The sequence below is a fragment of the Coregonus clupeaformis genome, unplaced genomic scaffold (assembly GCF_020615455.1).
Source record: "Coregonus clupeaformis isolate EN_2021a unplaced genomic scaffold, ASM2061545v1 scaf1125, whole genome shotgun sequence".
In the NCBI taxonomy this organism is placed as follows: Eukaryota; Metazoa; Chordata; class Actinopteri; order Salmoniformes; family Salmonidae; genus Coregonus; species Coregonus clupeaformis.
Genome location: NW_025534579.1, coordinates 25,741 through 50,203, shown reverse-complemented (window position 1 = coordinate 50,203; position 24,463 = coordinate 25,741). Strand labels below are relative to the sequence as shown.

General features: G+C 42.5%; 1 protein-coding gene across 1 annotated transcript in view; it reads left to right on the top strand.

The window, feature by feature from the left end:
* Positions 1-24,463, top strand: part of LOC121561613 (plexin-B2-like) — a 51,371-nt gene that overhangs the window by 20,832 nt on the left and 6,076 nt on the right. Inside the window, exons 15-30 of the mRNA XM_045217570.1 lie at positions 2,624-2,760; positions 2,992-3,174; positions 4,074-4,185; positions 5,595-5,804; positions 6,093-6,272; positions 6,735-6,871; positions 10,699-10,799; positions 13,652-13,881; positions 14,127-14,308; positions 14,511-14,577; positions 15,729-15,875; positions 16,863-17,019; positions 17,169-17,269; positions 21,330-21,414; positions 21,695-21,846; positions 23,066-23,226. Of these exons, the coding sequence (XP_045073505.1) occupies positions 2,624-2,760; positions 2,992-3,174; positions 4,074-4,185; positions 5,595-5,804; positions 6,093-6,272; positions 6,735-6,871; positions 10,699-10,799; positions 13,652-13,881; positions 14,127-14,308; positions 14,511-14,577; positions 15,729-15,875; positions 16,863-17,019; positions 17,169-17,269; positions 21,330-21,414; positions 21,695-21,846; positions 23,066-23,226 (2,342 nt within the window). The remainder of the gene's footprint in view (positions 1-2,623; positions 2,761-2,991; positions 3,175-4,073; positions 4,186-5,594; positions 5,805-6,092; positions 6,273-6,734; positions 6,872-10,698; positions 10,800-13,651; positions 13,882-14,126; positions 14,309-14,510; positions 14,578-15,728; positions 15,876-16,862; positions 17,020-17,168; positions 17,270-21,329; positions 21,415-21,694; positions 21,847-23,065; positions 23,227-24,463) is intronic.

Below are 24,463 nucleotides of genomic sequence, written 5' to 3'. Positions count from 1 at the left end.
TGATAGAGTACTAAGTGATGCTGTGTTATGGTGATAAAGTACTAAGTGTTCAGTAGCTGTGTTGTGATGATCAAGTACTAAGTGTTCAGTCGCTGTGTTTTGATGATAAAGTACTAAGTGTTCAGTCGCTGTGTTTTGATGATAAAGTACTAAGTGTTCAGTAGCAGTGTTGTGGTGATAAAGTACTAAGTGTTCAGTAGCAGTGTTGTGGTGATACAGTACTAAGTGTTCAGTAGCAGTGTTGTGGTGATACAGTACTAAGTGTTCAGTAGCAGTGTTGTGGTGATACAGTACTAAGTGTTCAGTAGCAGTGTTGTGATGATCAAGTACTAAGTGTTCAGTAGCTGTGTTGTGGTGATAAAGTACTAAGTGGTGTTCAGTAGCTGTGTTGTGATGATAAAGTACTAAGTGTTCAGTAGCAGTGTTGTGATGATAAAGTACTAAGTGTTCAGTAGCAGTGTTGTGGTGATAAAGTACTACGTGTTCAGTAGCAGTGTTGTGGTGATAACGTACTAAGTGTTCAGTAGCGGTGTTGTGATGATAAAGTACTAACTGTTCAGTAGCAGTGTTGTGGTGATAAAGTACTAAGTGTTCAGTAGCAGTGTTGTGATGATAAAGTACTAAGTGTTCAGTAGCTGTGTTGTGATGATAAAGTACTAAGTGTTCAGTATCTGGGCTGCTGCTGTTGTGATGATAAAGCAGTGAAGGGTAATGGGGCGTGACATGAGGTGTAACTGGTGGTCCCAATGGGCTCAGTGGGTTGTTAGAGCATGGTGTTTGTGACACCAGAGTTTGTCAAGGGACACATTCAGTATATTGTGCAGTATATGTACAGTGGGGGAAAAAAGTATTTAGTCAGCCACCAATTGTGCATGTTCTCCCACTTAAAAAGATGAGAGAGGCCTGTAATTTTCATCATAGGTACACATCAACTATGACAGACAAATTTAGAAAAAAAAATCCAGAAAATCACATTGTATGATTTTTTATGAATTTAGTTGCAAATTATTGTGGAAAATAAGTATTTGGTCACCTACAAACAAGCAAGATTTCTGGCTCTCACAGACCTGTAACTTCTTCTTTAAGAGGCTCCTCTGTCCTCCACTCGTTACCTGTATTAATGGCACCTGTTTGAACTTGTTATCAGTATAAAAGACACCTGTCCACAACCTCAAACAGTCACACTCCAAACTCCACTATGGCCAAGACCAAAGAGCTGTCAAAGGACACCAGAAACAAAATTGTAGACCTGCACCAGGCTGGGAAGACTGAATCTGCAATAGGTAAGCAGCTTGGTTTGAAGAAATCAACTGTGGGAGCAATTATTAGGAAATGGAAGACATACAAGACCACTGATAATCTCCCTCGATCTGGGGCTCCATGCAAGATCTCACCCCTCGTGGGGTCAAAATGATCACAAGAACGGTGAGCAAAAATCCCAGAACCACACGGGGGGGACCTAGTGAATGACCTGCAGAGAGCTGGGACCAAAGTAACAAAGCCTACCATCAGTAACACACTACGCCGCTCAGGGACTCAAATCCTGCAGTGCGAGATGAGTCCCCCTGCTTAAGCCAGTACATGTCCAGGCCCGTCTGAAGTTTGCTAGAGTGCATTTGGATGATCCAGAAGAGGATTGGGAGAATGTCATATGGTCAGATGAAACCAAAATAGAACTTTTTTGGTAAAAACTCAACTCGTCGTGTTTGGAGGACAAAGAATGCTGAGTTGCATCCAAAGAACACCATACCTACTGTGAATCATGGGGGTGGAAACATCATGCTTTGGGGCTGTTTTTTCTGCAAAGGGACCAGGACGACTGATCCGTGTAAAGGAAAGAATGAATGGGGCCATGTATCGTGAGATTTTTGAGTGAAAACCTCCTTCCATCAGCAAGGGCATTGAAGATGAAACGTGGCTGGGTCTTTCAGCATGACAATGATCCCAAACACACCGCCCGGGCAACGAAGGAGTGGCTTCGTAAGAAGCATTTCAAGGTCCTGGAGTGGCCTAGCCAGTCTCCAGATCTCAACCCCATAGAAAATCTTTGGAGGGAGTTGAAAGTCCGTGTTGCCCAGCGACAGCCCCAAAACATCACTGCTCTAGAGGAGATCTGCATGGAGGAATGGGCCAAAATACCAGCAACAGTGTGTGAAAACCTTGTGAAGACTTACAGAAAACGTTTGACCTGTGTCATTGCCAACAAAGGGTATATAACAAAGTATTGAGAAACTTTTGTTATTGACCAAATACTTATTTTCCACCATAATTTGCAAATAAATTCATAAAAAATCTTACAATGTGATTTTCTGGAGAAAGAAAATCTCATTTTGTCTGTCATAGTTGACGTGTACCTATGATGAAAATTACAGGCCTCTCTCATCTTTTTAAGTGGGAGAACTTGCACAATTGGTGGCTGACTAAATACTTTTTTCCCCCCACTGTATACATACAATGTGTTAACTGTAAAACATTTTGGATGAAAGCATCTGCTAAATAACCATACAGTATGTTATAAGGTCAGGACAGGCAGTTTTTCCTTGTCAGGTCATGCAGTCAGGAAAAACCCCAGGACCTAAGTATGTTACCTTATCACTGATGTCCCATCTCTTACCCCTTCCAGGACCCCATCCCTGAGACCGTTTCCCCCCTGAAGGGCCCTAAGGCTGGGGGAACAGTCATCACTATCTCTGGGAAACACCTGAATACGGCAAACAAGGATGATGTTATTGTCACCGTGGGGGGAACGCCCTGTAAAGTGTAAGGATGCTTACACTTCAGTCTTCCAACCCCTACAGTTTGCTGTCTGTACAGGTTGCCTAAGTCATGTCGTATTCAGTTGTTCTCTCAAGGCCAACCTCTGAAATATATTAGCCATACGGTATATTGAGTTTGACTTGTTGTTCCTTTGGAACGACCTTCTCTCCCCTCAACACTACGACCCCTGTTTGACCTTTCCCATAATGCTCTCTGTCCCTGTTTCTCCCTTAGGTTGTCGTTTGGCAGTGAGATCACCTGTGAGACAGGTGCATACAAGGGCCAGAAGGTTCCATCGGAGCCCCTGATAGTCTCAGTGAGGTATGGGAAGACCACCTCCAAGGATGTCCCTGTCCCCTTCCAGTACTCTGAGAACGCCAAACTCACTGACTACAACCCCAAGACCAGCTTCGTATGGTGAGGAAAGTCCAGCCACAATGTTCCAGAGAGGGTTGAAATCAAAGCACCTCTTTTTCGTTAAACGAAGCTTGGGTTGAATGCAAAACAGTTTGAAGCGCATAATGAAATTACTGTTTCTTATTGGACAAATTCAGGTAGTCTCCCTCTTTCAAAACATTTCAAAAGTTTTCTCCTGTTTTGTGCTTACTAACATGACCCTGATATATGGTGTCGTCTGGTGTTTCAGTGGAGGCAGGAGGATTACATTTTAGTCATTTAGCAGATGCTCTTATCCAGAGCCACATAGTTAGTGCAGCCATCTTAAGATAGCTAGGTGGGACAACCACATATCACAGTCATAGTAAGTACATTTTTCCTCAAAGTCTCTATCTGCAAAGTCAGTGCTAGTAATAGAGAAAAGAGTAAAGTGTGAGTGTTAGTTCACAAAATATGTTTTCAGAAGATTGGTAGGGATTCGGCTGTCTTAGCTTCAGGGGGAAGCTGGTTCCACCATTGGGGTGCCAGGACAGAAGAGCTTGGACTGGGCAGGAGCTGCCCTCCCGTTGGGGTGGGAGGGCCATGAGACCAGAGGTGGCAGAATGGAGGACTCTGGTTAGGGTGTAGGGTTTGAGCATAGCCTGAAGGTAGGGAGGGGCAGTTCCTCTTGCTGTTCCGTAGGTAAGCGCCGTGGTCTTGTAGTGGATGTGAGCTTTGACTGGAAGTCAGTGGAGTGTGCGGAGGAGCGGGGTGAAATGGGAAAAGTTAGGAAGTTTGAACATCAGGCGGGCTGCTGCGTTCTGCTAAGTTGCAGAGGGTTTGATGGCACAAGTGGGGAGCCCAGCCAACAGCGAGTTGCAGTAGGATTGTGTGTGTTGTGTTGTATTGAGAGCTGACGTGTGTGTTGTCTGGTGTTTCAGTGGAGGCAGGAGGATCGTGTGTGTGGGCAGTGGTTTTGACCTCATCCAGAGAGCCACCATGAAGGTGCTGCCCTCTGCTGACGACTTCTCTCAGGAGGCCCCTCCCATTGAGGTTAGTACACACTACTTCTATTATACAGTACACTACGTGGAATCCATTCTAGAGTCCACTCCTATTATACAATACACTACATGGTAACCATTCTATAGTCCACTCCTATTATACAATACACTACATGGTATCCATTCTAGAGTCCACTCCTATTATACAATACACTACATGGTATCCATTCTAGAGTCCAATCCTATTATACAATACACTACATGGTATCCATTCTAGAGTCCACTCCTATTATACAATACACTACATGGTATCCATTCTATAGTCCACTCCTATTATACAATACACTACATGGTATCCATTCTAGAGTCCACTCTTATTATACAGTACACTATATGGTATCCATTCTATAGTCCACTCCTATTATACAATACACTACATGGTATCCATTCTAGAGTCCACTCCTATTATACAATACACTACATGGTATCCATTCTATAGTCCACTCCTATTATACAATACACTACATGGTATCCATTCTAGAGTCCACTCTTATTATACAGTACACTATATGGTATCCATTCTATAGTCCACTCCTATTATACAATACACTACATGGTATCCATTCTAGAGTCCACTCTTATTATACAGTACACTATATGGTATCCATTTTATAGTCCACTCCTATTATACAATACACTACATGGTATCCATTCTAGAGTCCACTCCTATTATACAATACACTACATGGTATCCATTCTATAGTCCACTCCTATTATACAATACACTACATGGTATCCATTCTAGAGTCCACTCTTATTATACAGTACACTATATGGTATCCATTTTATAGTCCACTCCTATTATACAATACACTACATGGTATCCATTCTATAGTCCACTCCTATTATACAATACACTACATGGTATCCATTCTAGAGTCCACTCTTATTATACAGTACACTATATGGTATCCATTTTATAGTCCACTCCTATTATACAATACACTACATGGTATCCATTCTAGAGTCCACTCCTATTATACAATACACTATATGTTATCCATTCTAGAGTCCATTCCCATTGAGGTTAGTATACCATTCAACAAGTTCTCTGTTTTCTGCCAGTAGTGTATTCTAATCCCTCTAGTGTACAGTACTCTTGCTGTGGTATTATCCATGGCAGGTAGCTAGCATGTCAACAGTGACTCAGTGACCTTAATGTTCTTTGTCTGTGACTACAGACTTCTCTGTGAGACTAAACACAAACAGTGTCCTGCCAGGAATGAAATTGACTTGGATTTCAAACTATCTTTGAATCTCTCTCTTTCTGTGTCTCTGTCTTTTCTCTCTCTCTCTTTTCTCTCTCTCTTTTCCACTCTCTCTACCACTCTCCCTCCCCCTCTCCCCCTCCCTCCTCTCTCTATGCCCCCCTCTCCATCCCACTCTCCCCATCTCCAGTTCATCCAGTATGCCCTACATAAGAACGACACAGTGTTGCTGTTTGACAGTCCAGCGGTGAACAGGTCCTATGAGACCCAGTCCTTTAAGACCTTGCTCCAGCTAGACAACGAAGTAGAGGAACTGAAGACCTTTGACTACCACCCCGACCCGTTGTTCAATGAACTGACCAAGAACATCATCACTGAAACCTCCATCATCATCGTCACGGTAAATAACAGTAACACTACTCTTATGGGATTGTGTTGTCATGGTGACTGTTTAGTTGTTATTTGGTTATTTCTGGTAATACTCGCTTATCGTTTTCTGTGGACCAATGTGGCTTAAATGTTATTCTGCTTTGTGACGATGTCCCCCCGCAGAGAAAATACAATTATAGTGCATTGATATTGATATAATTCATATCAATATTGATGTAATCATATCTGGTATTACAAATGATTGCATGTCCCTGCTGTCCAGAGGTTAACAGCCAGCCACCTCTCTCTCCCTCCCCAGGGTCGTGGTTTCAGCAAGGGCATGACAGCTGAAGAAGCCCAGGCGTTCGTAGGAGATGCCTCCTGCAAGGTGACCATCCTGCAGGATGACAAGCTGTTCCTGGAAGCTCCGTCCACCCAGCCCAGAGCCCGCTCCAAACGCCAGCGCAGAGACACCAGCTCCGACCCTTTGGACCTAACGGTGACAACACTGGCCTTCTGTCTAAAACCAAGGCATAGAGAGATATGCTTCAGGCATTCGCACTGGACAATCTGATGTCTCTCTGGCTCTCATGTATTTCAGATATAAATGTACTGAGACACTGGAACCCTGGAACCTATCTAAATCAGGGGTGTCCAGTCTTAATGGAATGTCCTGTGTTGTAGTCATTCACTTCAGTCAAAGCACACCTGATTCAACCATACAATAATCATAGTCTTCTGACTGGGACCACTCAGTTCTGACAGAGAAATATCAGCATCAACACCTTGATGTATATCTGTCTCTCCACAATTATACACGTCTTGTAGTTTATTCACTTTATTCTGTTTGGCTTAACTGACTCTCTCTCTCTCTCTCTCTCTCTCTCTCTCTCTCTCTCTCTCTCTCTCTCTCTCTCTCTCTCTCTCTCTCTCTCTCTCTCTCTCTCTCTCTCACACACAGATAAAGTTTGGTAATGGTGAGTGGGTGGTGGGCTCAGTGAACTATGAGAGGAAGTATGAGATTCCTTTGGCTATCATCATCCCAGCTGTCATCGTCCCTATGCTACTGTTCATAGCTGTGTCCGTCTACTGCTACAGGTACACAACTACACTTCCCATCAAGCACCACTCATGTAGTTCTGATGGGTGAATTGTTTTTACTTAACCCAGTGAAATGGGTGTCTGGAGTTTACACTTTAGGACCAATGGAATAATCTCAAATGTGCAAACTACAGATTCACATAGTGGAACAGTTCTGTAGTGTAATGGACTGTTCCTATGTGTTAATGTCTATAATCTAATGGATGGTTCCTATGTGTTAATGTCTATAATCTAATGGACTGTTCCTATGTGTTAATGTCTATAATCTAATGGCCTGTTCCTATGTGTTAATGTCTATAATCTAATGGATGGTTCCTATGTGTTAATGTCTGTAATCTAATGGCCTGTTCCTATGTGTTAATGTCTGTAATCTAATGGACTGTTCCTATGTGTTAATGTCTGTAATCTAATGGACTGTTCCTATGTGTTAATGTCTGTAGTGTAATGGACTGTTCCTATGTGTTAATGTCTGTAGTGTAATGGACTGTTCCTATGTGTTAATGTCTATAATCTAATGGACTGTTCCTATGTGTTAATGTCTGTAATCTAATGGCCTGTTCCTATGTGTTAATGTCTGTAATCTAATGGACTGTTCCTATGTGTTAATGTCTGTAATCTAATGGACTGTTCCTATGTGTTAATGTCTGTAGTGTAATGGACTGTTCCTATGTGTTAATGTCTGTAATCTAATGGACTGTTCCTATGTGTTAATGTCTGTAATCTAATGGACTGTTCCTATGTGTTAATGTCTGTAATCTAATGGACTGTTCCTATGTGTTAATGTCTGTAATCTAATGGACTGTTCCTATGTGTTAATGTCTGTAGTGTAATGGACTGTTCCTATGTGTTAATGTCTGTAGTGTAATGGACTGTTCCTATGTGTTAATGTCTGTAATCTAATGGACTGTTCCTATGTGTTAATGTCTGTAATCTAATGGACTGTTCCTATGTGTTAATGTCTGTAATCTAATGGACTGTTCCTATGTGTTAATGTCTATAATCTAATGGATGGTTCCTATGTGTTAATGTCTGTAATCTAATGGCCTGTTCCTATGTGTTAATGTCTGTAATCTAATGGACTGTTCCTATGTGTTAATGTCTGTAATCTAATGGACTGTTCCTATGTGTTAATGTCTGTAGTGTAATGGACTGTTCCTATGTGTTAATGTCTGTAGTGTAATGGACTGTTCCTATGTGTTAATGTCTATAATCTAATGGACTGTTCCTATGTGTTAATGTCTGTAGTGTAATGGACTGTTCCTATGTGTTAATGTCTGTAGTGTAATGGACTGTTCCTATGTGTTAATGTCTATAATCTAATGGACTGTTCCTATGTGTTAATGTCTGTAATCTAATGGACTGTTCCTATGTGTTAATGTCTATAATCTAATGGATGGTTCCTATGTGTTAATGTCTGTAATCTAATGGCCTGTTCCTATGTGTTAATGTCTGTAATCTAATGGACTGTTCCTATGTGTTAATGTCTGTAATCTAATGGACTGTTCCTATGTGTTAATGTCTGTAGTGTAATGGACTGTTCCTATGTGTTAATGTCTGTAGTGTAATGGACTGTTCCTATGTGTTAATGTCTATAATCTAATGGACTGTTCCTATGTGTTAATGTCTGTAATCTAATGGCCTGTTCCTATGTGTTAATGTCTGTAATCTAATGGACTGTTCCTATGTGTTAATGTATGTAATCTAATGGACTGTTCCTATGTGTTAATGTCTGTAGTGTAATGGACTGTTCCTATGTGTTAATGTCTGTAATCTAATGGACTGTTCCTATGTGTTAATGTCTGTAATCTAATGGACTGTTCCTATGTGTTAATGTCTGTAATCTAATGGACTGTTTTTTATGTGTTAATGTCTGTAGTGTAATGGACTGTTCCTATGTGTTAATGTCTGTAGTGTAATGGACTGTTCCTATGTGTTAATGTCTGTAATCTAATGGACTGTTCCTATGTGTTAATGTCTGTAATCTAATGGACTGTTCCTATGTGTTAATGTCTGTAATCTAATGGACTGTTCCTATGTGTTAATGTCTGTAATCTAATGGACTGTTCCTATGTGTTAATGTCTGTAATCTAATGGACTGTTCCTATGTGTTAATGTCTGTAGTGTAATGGACTGTTCCTATGTGTTAATGTCTGTAGTGTAATGGACTGTTCCTATGTGTTAATGTCTGTAATCTAATGGACTGTTCCTGTGTGTTAATGTCTGTAGTGTAATGTACTGTTCCTATGTGTTAATGACATGCCTGAGTGGCGCAGTGGTCTAAGGCACTGCATCACAGTGCTAACTGTGCCACTAGAGATCCTGGTTCGAATCCAGGCTCTGTCGCCGCCGGCCGCGACCGGGAGACTCCTGGGCGGCGCACAATTGGCCCAGCGTCGTCCAGGGTAGGGGAGGGAATGGCCGGCAGGGATGTAGCTCAGTTGATAGAGCATGGCGTTTGCAACGCCAGGGTTGTGGGTTCGATTCCCACGGGGGGGCAGTATAAAAACAAATATATATATGTATTCACTAACTGTAAGTCGCTCTGGATAAGAGCGTCTGCTAAATGACTAAAATGTAAATGTAAATGTAATGCCTGTAATCTAATGGACTGTTCCTGTGTTAATAGTCTAATGGACTGTTCCTATGTGTTAATAGTCTAATGGGCTGTTCCTGTGTGTTAATAGTCTAATGGATTGTTCCTATGTGTTAATAGTCTAATGGACTGTTCCTATGTGTTAATAGTTGAATGGGGTTGTTCCTATGTGTTGTCTGTAGTCTAATGGACTGTTCCTATGTGTTAATAGTCTAATGGACTGTTCCTATGTGTTAATAGTCTAATGGACTGTTCCTATGTGTTAATAGTCTAATGGACTGTTCCTATGTGTTAATAGTCTAATGGGCTGTTCCTGTGTGTTAATAGTCTAATGGATTGTTCCTATGTGTTAATAGTCTAATGGACTGTTCCTATGTGTTAATAGTTGAATGGGGTTGTTCCTATGTGTTGTCTGTAGTCTAATGGACTGTTCCTATGTGTTAATAGTCTAATGGACTGTTCCTATGTGTTAATAGTCTAATGGACTGTTCCTATGTGTTAATAGTTGAATGGAGTTGTTCCTATGTGTTGTCTGTAGTCTAATGGACTGTTCCTATGTGTTAATAGTCTAATGGACTGTTCCTATGTGTTAATAGTCTAATGGACTGTTCCTATGTGTTAATAGTCTAATGGACTGTTCCTATGTGTTAATAGTCTAATGGACTGTTCCTATGTGTTAATAGTTGAATGGAGTTGTTCCTGTGTGTTGTCTAATGGGCTGTTCCTATGTGTTGATGTCTAATGGACTGTTCCTATGTGTTAATAGTCTAATGGGCTGTTCCTGTGTGTTGATGTATAATGGACTGTTCCTATGTGTTAATAGTCTAATGGGCTGTTCCTGTGTGTTGATGTCTAATGGACTGTTCCTATGTGTTAATAGTCTAATGGGCTGTTCCTGTGTGTTGATGTATAATGGACTGTTCCTATGTGTTAATAGTCTAATGGACTGTTCCTATGTGTTAATAGTCTAATGGACTGTTCCTATGTGTTAATAGTTGAATGGAGTTGTTCCTGTGTGTTGTCTGTAGTCTAATGGGCTGTTCCTATGTGTTGATGTCTAATGGACTGTTCCTATGTGTTAATAGTCTAATGGGCTGTTCCTGTGTGTTGATGTCTAATGGACTGTTCCTATGTGTTAATAGTCTAATGGGCTGTTCCTATGTGTTAATAGTCTAATGGGCTGTTCCTGTGTGTTGATGTCTAATGGACTGTTCCTATGTGTGTATGACAGGAGGAAGAGCCAGCAGGCAGAGAGAGAGTATGAGAAAGTAAAACACCAGTTGGAGAATCTGGAGGAGAGCGTGAGAGACCGCTGCAAGAAGGAATTCACAGGTATGTGCACACTATCACACACACTATCACACACCACATACACTGCTATAACATCACACACACTATCACACACCACATACACTGCTATAACATCACACACTATCACACACCACATACACTGCTATAACATCACACACTATCACACACCACATACACTGCTATAACATCACACACATATCACACACCACATACACTGCTATAACATCACACACTATCACACACCACATACACTGCTATAACATCACACACACTATCACACACCACATACACTGCTATAACATCACACACCACATATACTGCTATAACATCACACACACTATCACACACCACATACACTGCTATAACATCACACACACTATCACACACCACATACACTGCTATAACATCACACACACTATCACACACCACATACACTGCTATAACATCACACACTATCACACACCACATACACTGCTATAACATCACACACACTATCACACACCACATACACTGCTATAACATCACACACTATCACACACCACATACACTGCTATAACATCACACACTATCACACACCACATACACTGCTAAAACATTACACACTATCACACACCACATACACTGCTATAACATCACACACTATCACACACCACATACACTGCTATAACATCACACACTATCACACACCACATACACTGCTATAACATCACACACTATCACACACACCACATACACTGCTATAACATCACACACTATCACACACCACATACACTGCTATAACATCACACACACTATCACACACCACATACACTGCTATAACATCACACACACTATCACACACCACATACACTGCTATAACATCACACACACTATCACACACCACATACACTGCTATAACATCACACACACTATCACACACCACATACACTGCTATAACATCACACACTATCACACACCACATACACTGCTATAACATCACACACTATCACACACCACATACACTGCTATAACATCACACACTATCACACACCACATACACTGCTATAACATCACACACTATCACACACCACATACACTGCTATAACATCACACACACTATCACACACCACATACACTGCTATAACATCACACACACTATCACACACCACATACACTGCTATAACATCACACACACTATCACACACCACATACACTGCTAAAACATCACACACACTATCACACACCACATACACTGCTATAACATCACACACACTATCACACACCACATACACTGCTATAACATCACACACTATCACACACCACATACACTGCTATAACATCACACACTATCACACACCACATACACTGCTATAACATCACACACACTATCACACACCACATACACTGCTATAACATCACACACACTATCACACACCACATACACTGCTATAACATCACACACTATCACACACCACATACACTGCTATAACATCACACACTATCACACACCACATACACTGCTATAACATCACACACACTATCACACACCACATACACTGCTAAAACATTACACACTATCACACACCACATACACTGCTATAACATCACACACACTATCACACACCACATACACTGCTATAACATCACACACTATCACACACCACATACACTGCTATAACATCACACACACTATCACACACCACATACACTGCTATAACATCACACACACTATCACACACCACATACACTGCTATAACATCACACACACTATCACACACCACATACACTGCTATAACATCACACACTATCACACACCACATACACTGCTATAACATCACACACACTATCACACACCACATACACTGCTATAACATCACACACTATCACACACCACATACACTGCTATAACATCACACACACTATCACACACCACATACACTGCTATAACATCACACACTATCACACACCACATACACTGCTATAACATCACACACACTATCACACACCACATACACTGCTATAACATCACACACACTATCACACACCACATACACTGCTATAACATCACACACTATCACACACCACATACACTGCTATAACATCACACACACTATCACACACCACATACACTGCTATAACATCACACACACTATCACACACCACATACACTGCTATAACATCACACACACTATCACACACCACATACACTGCTATAACATCACACACTATCACACACCACATACACTGCTATAACATCACACACTATCACACACCACATACACTGCTATAACATCACACACACTATCACACACCACATACACTGCTATAACATCACACACTATCACACACCACATACACTGCTAAAACATTACACACACACACACTATCTTGTTGTGTTCTGGTTCTCCTAGGAGCTAGTCTTGTTGTGTTCTGGTTCACCTAGGAGCTAGTCTTGTTGTGTTGTGGTTCTCCTAGGAGCTAGTCTTGTTGTGTTCTGGTTCTCCAAGGAGCTAGTCTTGTTGTGTTGTGGTTCTCCTAGGAGCTAGTCTTGTTGTGTTCTGGTTCTCCAAGGAGCTAGTCTTGTTGTGTTCTGGTTCACCTAGGAGCTAGTCTTGTTGTGTTCTTGTTCTCCTAGGAGCTAGTCTTGTTGTGTTCTGGTTCTCCAAGGAGCTAGTCTTGTTGTGTTCTGGTTCTCCTAGGAGCTAGTCTTGTTGTGTTCTGGTTCTCCAAGGAGCTAGTCTTGTTGTGTTCTGGTTCTCCTAGGAGCTAGTCTTTTTGTGTTCTGGTTCTCCTAGGAGCTAGTCTTTTTGTGTTCTGGTTCTCCTAGGAGCTAGTCTTGTTGTGTTCTGGTTCTCCTAGGAGCTAGTCTTGTTATGTTCTGTATCTTCCTCCAGACCTGATGATCGAGATGGAGGACCAGACCAATGACCTGAGTGAGGCCAGGATCCCCTTCCTGGACTATAAGACCTACACAGACCGGGTCTTCTTCCTACCCTCTAAAGACGGGGACAATGATGTCATGATCACTGGCAAGCTGGACATCCCCGAGGGACGGAAGGTCATCGTAGCTCAGGCCCTCAACCAGTTCTCCAACCTGCTCAACTCCAAGACCTTCCTCATCAATGTAGGTTTTACTCAGCTTGCTGAGATGGCTGGATGGCTGACTGTTTCTCTCCCTGTCGGTCTGACTCTGTCTGTATGTCTGTCTATTAGGTTGACTGCCTGGCTGCCTGTCTACAGTACCTGTGCCAGATACAGTTTCAGAGTATTGACATAGAGTCGATACTCGTTCTATACCTACAGATGTTCTATTGATTTAAACAGGAGTTGCTAACCCCATCTCTCTGTTGGGTCTCTGTGTGTTCTTAGTTCATCAAGACCTTGGAGGGCCGTCCAGACTTTAACGCCAGGTCCAGGGTCTACTTTGCGTCGTTACTAACTGTGGCTCTGCACGGGAAACTAGAGTACTACACAGACATCATGAGAAGCCTACTGCTGGAACTGATGGAGGAATATGTGCACAGCAAGAACCCCAAACTCATGCTGCGCAGGTGAGACACACACAGCCTTCCAATCAGGCCTGTCTTAATGAAAACCAGCATTTCTTATTGGGCAAGTTTAGATGGTACCCCTCTGTGTTTTCTTATGTTTCGTGCCTAGTAAACACAACACAGGTGGATCACAAGATAACAGTAGATCACAAGAAAGCAGTTAATTAATTGAATTGTTTAATTGATGAATTTGTGTGTGCAGGTCAGAGACGGTGGTGGAGAGGATGCTGTGTAACTGGATGTCCATCTGTCTCTATCAGTTCCTCAGGGTAAGACTCACACGTTGTTTATTCAAACCTGCTCTTTCTTTTAAACCCTCTTTTTCTCTCCATCAATCTCTCACAATCTCTCTCTCTCCTTCTCTCACTGTCTGTCTTTCTCTTTCATTCTCTCTCTCTGTCTCTTTCTGTCTGTCTCTTTCTGTCTCTGTCTCTCTCTGTCTCTTTCTGTCTGTCTCTTTCTGTCTCTGTCTTTCTGTCTCTCTGTCTCTCTCTGTCTGTCTCCTTCTGTCTCTGTCTTTCTGTCTCTGTCTCTCTGTCTCTCTCTGTCTGTCTCTTTCTGTCTGTCTCTCTGTCTCTCATTCTGTCTCTCTCTGTCTCTCTCTCTGTCTGTCTCTGTCTGTCTCTTTCTGTCTCTCTCTGTCTCTCTCTGTCTGTCTCTTTCTGTCTGTCTCTCTATCTCTCTCTGTCTCTTTCTGTCTGTCTCTTTCTGTCTCTGTCTTTCTGTCTCTGTCTTTCTCTGTCTCTCTGTCTCTCTCTGTCTCTTTCTGTCTGTCTCTTTCTGTCTGTGTCTTTCTGTCTCTGTCTTTCTGTCTCTGTCTCTCTGTCTCTCTCTCTCTGTCTCTCTCTCTCTGTCTGTCTCTTTCTGTCTGTCTCTCTGTCTCTCATTCTGTCTCTCTCTCTCTCTTTCTGTCTGTCTCTTTCTGTCTCTGTCTTTCTGTCTCTGTCTTTCTGTCTCTGTCTCTCTGTCTCTCTCTGTCTCTCTCTCTCTGTCTCTCTTTCTGTCGCTCTCTGTCTCTCTCTCTCTTTCTGTCTGTCTCTTTTTCAGTCTGTCTCTTTTTCAGTCTCTCTCTCTTATTTTATGTATTGATTCTGAAGTCTTCACATTCTGATTCACATTCTTTCCATCTCTCCACCACTCTTTCTGTCTCTCCAGTTTCCCTCTCCTTTGCTCCCCAATGTCTCACTTTTGTCTTCTAATGTTTCAGATGAAGTGTTTGGTTTGAGACGTTCCAATGAGACCACCCTGGGGAAAACTTATTTATTTGGTCTTATAGATTTGTGGATTAAAGCACTCTTTAAATAATCAATTGTGTGACAGTGAACATGTGGCTGTGTCTTCAGTAATTACACTGAAAGAGAAGAGAGAATGGTCTCATTAGTACTGATGAGCTCACTCCCCTCTGTGTGTGTGTGTGTAGGACTCTGCGGGCGAGCCCCTATACAAACTGTTCAAGGCCATCAAGCACCAGGTAGAGAAGGGTCCAGTGGACGCTAAGATGAAGAAGGCCAAGTACACTCTGAACGACACGGGGCTCCTAGGGGACGATGTGGAGTACTGCGTCCTGGTGAGTACACTCTATACTGCACCGCTCAAAGAATTACAATTAATAGAAGATATATTCCTATTCAAAGCAGCACTCTATGGTGGGTGAACCAGCAGCCATTTTGAGTGAACTGGATTTTCCAGCTATATCCACTCTACTACCGATTTTGTAATTCTACGACACAAGCCCTCAATACAAGAACACTAGCTGTCTTATCAAGTCTAACCATCTCCTCTGGCTCCTGTGATCTAGTCCGAATGCCCTCTACTCACACTGGTACCTGCTTCTCTATGGACTATCTCACTCTCTCAGTGTATTATTGTGATGCGTACGTGACCCAGGGCACAGGTGGTGGTAGCGAATGGGCCTCTAGTCACTGTAGATGTCCACTAACATCACATGTAATGGAATAACGACTTTGAGCAGAGGGTCTCAGATCTCAGTGAGGAGAGCGAGAGAGCATTGAGAGAGAGAGAGCATAGAGAGATAATTGAGAGAGAGGGAGTGGTGAGAGAGAGAGAGAGAGGGAAAGCTCAATAAGGGCAGAGAGACGGGCTAGAGGTTAATGTTTCCATCAGACTCAATCACTGATAAGGTTGGTTTAACGGACCCTGTAATACGATTGGCTCTCGTAATGGACCTTCTAATACGATTGGCTTTCGTAACGGACCCTTTAATATGATTGGCTCTTGTAACTAACTTTTGTGAAAACAGCGTGTTATCATCTGGAAGAGAAATCAGCTCAGTGATTTATGGGAAAACTGATAGAGAGAGACATCATGTTTCAAGTCTTCTCTCCCCATGCTGTTTTTCATTCATTTAGGCAATAAATTGTATTTTTGGTCAAATAATCAATACACACAAGGCAAATTAATCTACAGAATGCTGTTTTAGACAGCTGTACCCAACATGTTGCTATCATTTACCAAAACAAATAGGTGTGGCCTAATCATGAGGTCAGAGATCAGTGTGACTCTGGACGATTGACATCTGTGTGTGTCCAATCAGACCCTGCAGGTGCTGGTGCACGGGGAGGGGCCAGACGTGACGCCGGTGAAGGTGCTGAACTGTGACACCATCTCTCAGGTGAAGGAGAAGATAATTGAACAGGTGTACCGCAACCTGCCCTACACACAGAGACCGAAGGTGGACAGTGTTGCTCTGGGTGAGAATGCACACATGCGCGCACACACGGTTCTACCATTGTTATCCAATGCTAAGAGTTGGGGAACAACCGGAAGTTTCATGTACGTTAGTCTACATACCTTTAAGTAATATTATAATGCTAAGGTGCACTTCCCACCCCGTCCACAGAGTGGCGCCCCGGCTCTACAGGGCAGATCCTGTCAGACATGGACTTGACGTCACAGAAGGAGGGCAGGTGGAAGAGACTCAACACACTGGCACATTACAACGTGAGTGGCTGTCCGAGGACTTCAGCCTTATAGTAGTGATCTCTCTGAATAGCTTCTCAACATACGTATAGTTCATGTGAATATCTATCAGGGCTGGCTGTCTTTATTCATTAATGTTGAATTGTTCTTGGACTTCAGATGTTCCATTGAAATGTTGGGTTTTGCAATCCACAGTTTAGTGAAACTCCAACTATATATGGTTCTTTTGTTCTTTTGGTACGTTTGCCCACTGACAAAGACATGATCAGTCTATAATTTTAATTGTAGGTTTATTTGAACAGTGAGAGACAGAATAACAACAAAAAAATCCAGAAAAACGCATGTCAAAAATGTTATATATTGATTTGCATTTTAATGAGGGAAATAAGTATTTGACCCCTCTGCAAAACATGACTTAGTACTTGGTGGCAAAACCCTTGTTGGCAATCACAGAGGTCAGACGTTTCTTGTAGTTGGCCACCAGGTTTGCACACATCTCAGGAGGGATTTTGTTCCACTCCACTTTGCAGATCTTCTCCAAGTCATTAAGGTTTTGAGGCTGACGTTTGGCAACTCGAGCCTTCAGCTCCCTCCACAGATTTTCTATGGGATTAAGGTCTGGAGACTGGCTAGGCCACACCAGGACCTTAATGTGCTTCTTCTTGAGCCACTCCTTTGTTGCCTTGGCTGTGTGTTTTGGGTCATTGTCATGCTGGAATACTCATCCACGACCCATTTTCAATGCCTGACTGAGAGAAGGAGGTTCTCACCCAAGATTTGACGGTACATGGCCCCGTCCATTGTCCCTTTGATGCGGTGAAGTTGTTCTGTCCCCTTAGCAGAAAAACACTCCCAAAGCATAATGTTTCCACCTCCATGTTTGACGGTGGGGATGGTGTTCTTGGGGTCATAGGCAGCATTCCTCCTCCTCCAAACACGGCGAGTTGAGTTGATGCCAAAGAGCTCGATTTTGGTCTCATCTGACCACAGCACTTTCACCCAGTTCTCCTCTGAATCATTCAGATGTTCATTGGCAAACTTCAGACGGCCCTGTATATGTGCTTTCTTGAGCAGGGGGACCTTGCGGGCGCTGCAGGATTTCAGTCCTTCACAGCGTAGTGTGTTACCAATTGTTTTCTTGGTGACAGCTGCCTTGAGATCATTGACAAGATCCTCCCGTGCAGTTCTGGGCTGATTCCTCACCGTTCTCATGATCATTGCAACTCCACGAGGTGAGATCTTGCAAGGAGCCCCAGGCCGAGGGAGATTGACAGTTCTTTTGTGTTTCTTCCATTTGCAAATAATCGCACCAACTGTTGTCACCTTCTCACCAAGCTGCTTGGCGATGGTCTTGTAGCCCATTCTAGCCTTGTGTAGGTCTACAATCTTGTCCCTAACATCCTTGGAGATCTCTTTGGTCTTGGCCATGGTGGAGAGTTTGGAATCTGATTGATTGATTGCTTCTGTGGACAGGTGTCTTTTATACAGGTAACAAGCTGAGATTAGGAGCACTCCCTTTAAGAGGGTGCTCCTAATCTCAGCTCGTTACCTGTATAAAAGACACCTGGGAGCCAGAAATCTTTCTGATTGAGAGGGGGTCAAATACTTATTTCCCTCATCAATTTATAACATTTTTGAAATGCATTTTTTTGTTGTTATTCTGTCTCTCACTGTTCAAATAAACCTACCATTAAAATTATAGACTGATCATTTCTTTGTCAGTGGGCAAACATACAAAATCAGCAGGGGAACAAATACTTTTTTTCCCTCACTGTATATATGGTACTGGACTGTGTTAACTATATATGGTATTGGACTGTGTTAACTATATATGGTACTGGACTGTGTTAACTATATATGGTACTGGACTGTGTTAACTATATATGGTATTGGACTGTGTTAACTATATATGGTACTGGACTGTGTTAACTATATATGGTATTGGACTGTGTTAACTATATATGGTATAGTACTGTTTACTATATATGGTAATGGACTGTGTTAACTATATATGGTATAGTACTGTTTACTATATATGGTACTGGACTGTGTTAACTATATATGGTATAGTACTGTTTACTATATATGGTAATGGACTGTGTTTACTATACAGTGGGGAGAACAAGTATTTGATACACTGCCGATTTTGCAGGTTTTCCTACTTACAAAGCATGTAGAGGTCTGTAATTTTTATCATAGGTACACTTCAACTGTGAAATCCAGAAAATCACATTGTATGATTTTTAAGTAATTAATTTGCATTTTATTGCATGACATAAGTATTTGATACATCAGAAAAGCAGAACTTAATATTTGGTACAGAAACCTTTGTTTGCAATTACAGAGATCATACGTTTCCTGTAGGTCTTGACCAGATTTGCACACACGGCAGCAGGGATTTTGGCCCACTCCTCCATACAGACCTTCTCCAGATCCTTCAGGTTTCGGGGCTGTCGCTGGGCAATACGGACTTTCAGCTCCCTCCAAATATTTTATATTGGGTTCAGGTCTGGAGACTGGCTAGGCCACTCCAGGACCTTGAGATGCTTCTTACGGAGCCACTCCTTAGTTGCCCTGGCTGTGTGTTTCGGGTCGTTGTCATGCTGGAAGACCCAGCCACGACCCATCTTCAATGCTCTTACTGAGGGAAGGAGGTTGTTGGACAAGATCTCGCGATACATGGCCCCATCCATCCTCCCCTCAATACGGTGCAGTCGTCCTGTCCCCTTAGCAGAAAAGCATCCCCAAAGAATGATGTTTCCACCTCCATGCTTCACGGTTGGGATGGTGTTCTTGGGGTTGTACTCATCCTTCTTCTTCCTCCAAACACGGCGAGTGGAGTTTAGACCAAAAAGCTCAATTTTTGTCTCATCAGACCACATGACCTTCTCCCATTCATCCTCTGGATCATCCAGATGGTCATTGGCAAACTTTAGACGGGCCTGGACATGCGCTGGCTTGAGCAGGGGGACCTTGCCTGCGCTGCAGGATTTTAATCCATGACGGCGTAGTGTGTTACTAATGGTTTTCATTGAGACTGTGGTCCCAGCTCTCTTCAGGTCATTGACCAGGTCCTGTCGTGTAGTTCTGGGCTGATCCCTCACCTTCCTCATGATCATTGATGCCCCACGAGGTGAGATCTTGCATGGAGCCCCAGACCGAGGGTGATTGACCGTCATCTTGAACTTCTTCCATTTTCTAATAATTGCACCAACAGTTGTTGCCTTCTCACCAAGCTGCTTGCCTATTGTCCTGTAGCACATCCCAGCCTTGTTCAGGTCTACAATTTAATCCCTGATGTCCTTACACAGCTCTCTGGTCTTGGCCATTGTGGAGAGGTTGGAGTCTGTTTGAGTGTGTGGACAGCTGTTTTTTTATACAGGTAACGAGTTCAAACAGGTGCAGTTAATACAGGTAATGAGTGGAGAACAGGAGGGCTTCTTAAAGAAAAACTAACAGGTCTGTGAGAGCTGGAATTCTTACTGGTTGGTAGGTGATCAAATACTTATGTCATGCAATAAAATGCGAATTAATTACTTAAAAATCATACAATGTGATTTTCTGGATTTTTGTTTTAGATTCCGTCTCTCACAGTTGAAGTGTACCTATGATCAAAATTACAGACCTCTACATGCTTTGTAAGTAGGAAAACCTGCAAAATTGGCAGTGTATCAAATACTTGTTCTCCCCACTGTATGGTACTGTACTGTGTTAACCATATAAGGTACTGTACTGTGTTAACTATATATGGTACTGTACTGTGTTAACTAGATAAGGTACTGGACTGTGTTAACCATATAAGGTACTGGACTGTGTTAACTAGATAAGGTACTGGACTGTGTTAACCATATAAGGTACTGGACTGTGTTAACCATATAAGGTACTGGACTGTGTTAACCATATAAGGTACTGGACTGTGTTAACCATATAAGGTACTGGACTGTGTTAACTAGATAAGGTACTGGACTGTGTTAACTAGATAAGGTACTGGACTGTTAACCATATAAGGTACTGGACTGTGTTAACTATATATGGTACTGGACTGTGTTAACTAGATAAGGTACTGGACTGTGTGTTTCAGGTGAGAGACAATGCCACGCTGGTGCTGTCCAGAGTGCTTCACACCCATCGCCAGTTCCACCAGAACCAGGACAGCCATGAAGAAAGTGAGTTATCCCGAAGCACAGATCTAGGATCGGCCTACCTGTCCCCCAATCCTATCCTTAATTTATCAGGGTGGGGAATGCACTACTGACCTGAGATCAGCATCTAGGAAAAACGTCTCAACTTTTGGTCATGTTCATTATGGCCAAACATTTTGCAAGGGGAAACGAAAAAGAATTTAGGGAGTCCCACCCTGTTTGAGTCTGTTATCTTCTATCTGATGCCTACTGAACATGTCCCTGGTGTCTCACCCTGTGTTGTGTGGTCTGGCGTCCCCTGTAGAAAACGCCCTGTTGGAAGATGACAAGGTGTTCCACCTGGTGCGGCCAGCAGACGAGCTGGATGAGGTCAAATCTAAGAGAGGAAGTTTGAAGGCTAAGGCTACGACTAAAGCCATCGCTGAGATCTACCTGACACGACTGCTCTCTGTCAAGGTTAGTCAGTCTGATAACTACACTACATACAGCTGTTATAGCACTCTGTATAGAAGTTATAGCGCTATGTCTAGCAATTATAGCACTAGTAGGAACAGTTACAGCACTACATATAGCAGTTATAGCACTACATATAGCAGTTATAGCACTACTAAGAACAGTTACAGCACTACATATAGAAGTTATAGCACTACTAAGAACAGTTACAGCACTACATATAGCAGTTATAGCACTACTAAGAACAGTTACAGCACTACATATAGCAGTTATAGCACTACTAAGAACAGTTACAGCACTACATATAGAAATTATAGCACTACTAAGAACAGTTATGGTACTAGTAGGAACAGTTATAGCACCACATATAGCAGTTATAGCACTACTAAGAACAGTTACAGCACTACATATAGCAGTTATAGCACTCCGTATAGCAGTTATAGCGCTACTAAGAACAGTTATAGCACTACATATAGCAGTTATAGCACTACTAAGAACAGTTATAGCACTACATATAGCAGTTATAGCGCTACGTATAGCAGTTATAGCACTACGTATAGCAGTGATAGCACTACATATAGCAGTTATAGCACTACCAATAGCAGTTATAGCACTACGTATTGCAGTTATAGCACTACGTATAGCAGTTATAGCACGACGTATTGCAGTTATAGCACTACGTATAGCAGTTATAGCACTACATATAGCAGTTATAGCACTACCAATAGCAGTTATAGCACTACGTATTGCAGTTATAGCACTACGTATTGCAGTTATAGCATTATGTTTAGCAGTTATAGTACTAGTTATAATAGGCTTGTAACACCTTTAGCACAAGTGCAGAATTACTCATTCATTACTCATTTGACCCGGAAAATATAAAATGTAGAATATGTAGCGCTGATTGTGTGGGTGGAGAGGAGATGGACTCATTGTGTGGGTGGACAGGAGATGCACTCATTGTGTGGGTGGACAGGAGATGCACTCATTGTGTGGGTGGACAGGAGATACACTGGAAGTTGTGTGGGTGTAAGTGTGTGTTGTGGTACTTAATGTGAGCTGATGTTTTATGCGTCTGTCAGATACTATCTACTGACTACCTAATATGATATGTGGTTGTCCCACCTAGCTATCTTAAGATGAATGCAATAACTGGAAGTCTCTCTGGATATGTCCTAGTGTGAGTGTCCTAATATGTGTGTGTGTCCTGTGTGTGTTGCAGGGTACTCTGCAGCAGTTTGTGGATGATTTCTTCCGCAGTGTGTTGTGTTCTGGAGCGGTGGTTCCTCCTGCTGTTAAATACTTCTTTGACTTCCTGGATGAGCAGGCTCTGAAACACGACAACGTTGAGGAGGAGACTGTCCATATCTGGAAGACCAACAGGTACACACACATAGACACAAACACACACACACACACAGATATGCACACTGTATACACACACATATAAACACAATAGTTCAGTACCTCCAACCTTCTTCTACACTTGACTGTTCTTACCATGTTGAAGTCCTAGGGTCTGACTGCTTTTTACCATGTTGTAGTCCTAGGGTCTGACTCCTTTTTACCATGTTGAAGTCCTAGGGTCTGACTCCTTTTTACCATGTTGTAGTCCTAGGGTCTGACTGCTTCTTACCATGTTGTAGTCCTAGGGTCTGACTGCTTCTTACCATGTTGTAGTCCTAGGGTCTGACTGCTTCTTACCATGTTGTAGTCCTAGGGTCTGACTGCTTCTTACCATGTTGTAGTCCTAGGGTCTGACTGCTTTTTACCATGTTGTAGTCCTAGGGTCTGACTGCTTCTTACCATGTTGTAGTCCTAGGGTCTGACTGCTTCTTACCATGTTGTAGTCCTAGGGTCTGACTGCTTCTTACCATGTTATAGTCCTAGGGTCTGACTGCTTCTTACCATGTTGTAGTCCTAGGGTCTGACTGCTTCTTACCATGTTGTAGTCCTAGCGTCTGACTCCTTTTTACCATGTTGTAGTCCTAGCGTCTGACTGCTTCTTACCATGTTGTAGTCCTAGGGTCTGACTGCTTTTTACCATGTTGTAGTCCTAGCGTCTGACTCCTCTTTACCATGTTGTAGTCCTAGCGTCTGACTGCTTCTTACCATGTTGTAGTCCTAGGGTCTGACTGCTTCTTACCATGTTGAAGTCCTAGGGTCTGACTGCTTCTTACCATGTTGTAGTCCTAGGGTCTGACTGCTTCTTACCATGTTGTAGTCCTAGGGTCTGACTGCTTCTTACCATGTTGTAGTCCTAGCGTCTGACTCCTCTTTACCATGTTGTAGTCCTAGGGTCTGACTGCTTCTTACCATGTTATAGTCCTAGGGTCTGACTGCTTCTTACCATGTTGTAGTCCTAGCGTCTGACTCCTCTTTACCATGTTGTAGTCCTAGGGTCTGACTGCTTCTTACCATGTTGTATATCTAGCGTCTGACTCCTCTTTACCATGTTGTAGTCCTAGGGTCTGACTGCTTCTTACCATGTTGTAGTCCTAGGGTCTGACTGCTTCTTACCATGTTGTAGTCCTAGGGTCTGACTCCTTTTTACCATGTTGTAGTCCTAGGGTCTGACTGTCCTACCTTCCCTGGAAGTTATCAGAGTGAATTATTTAAC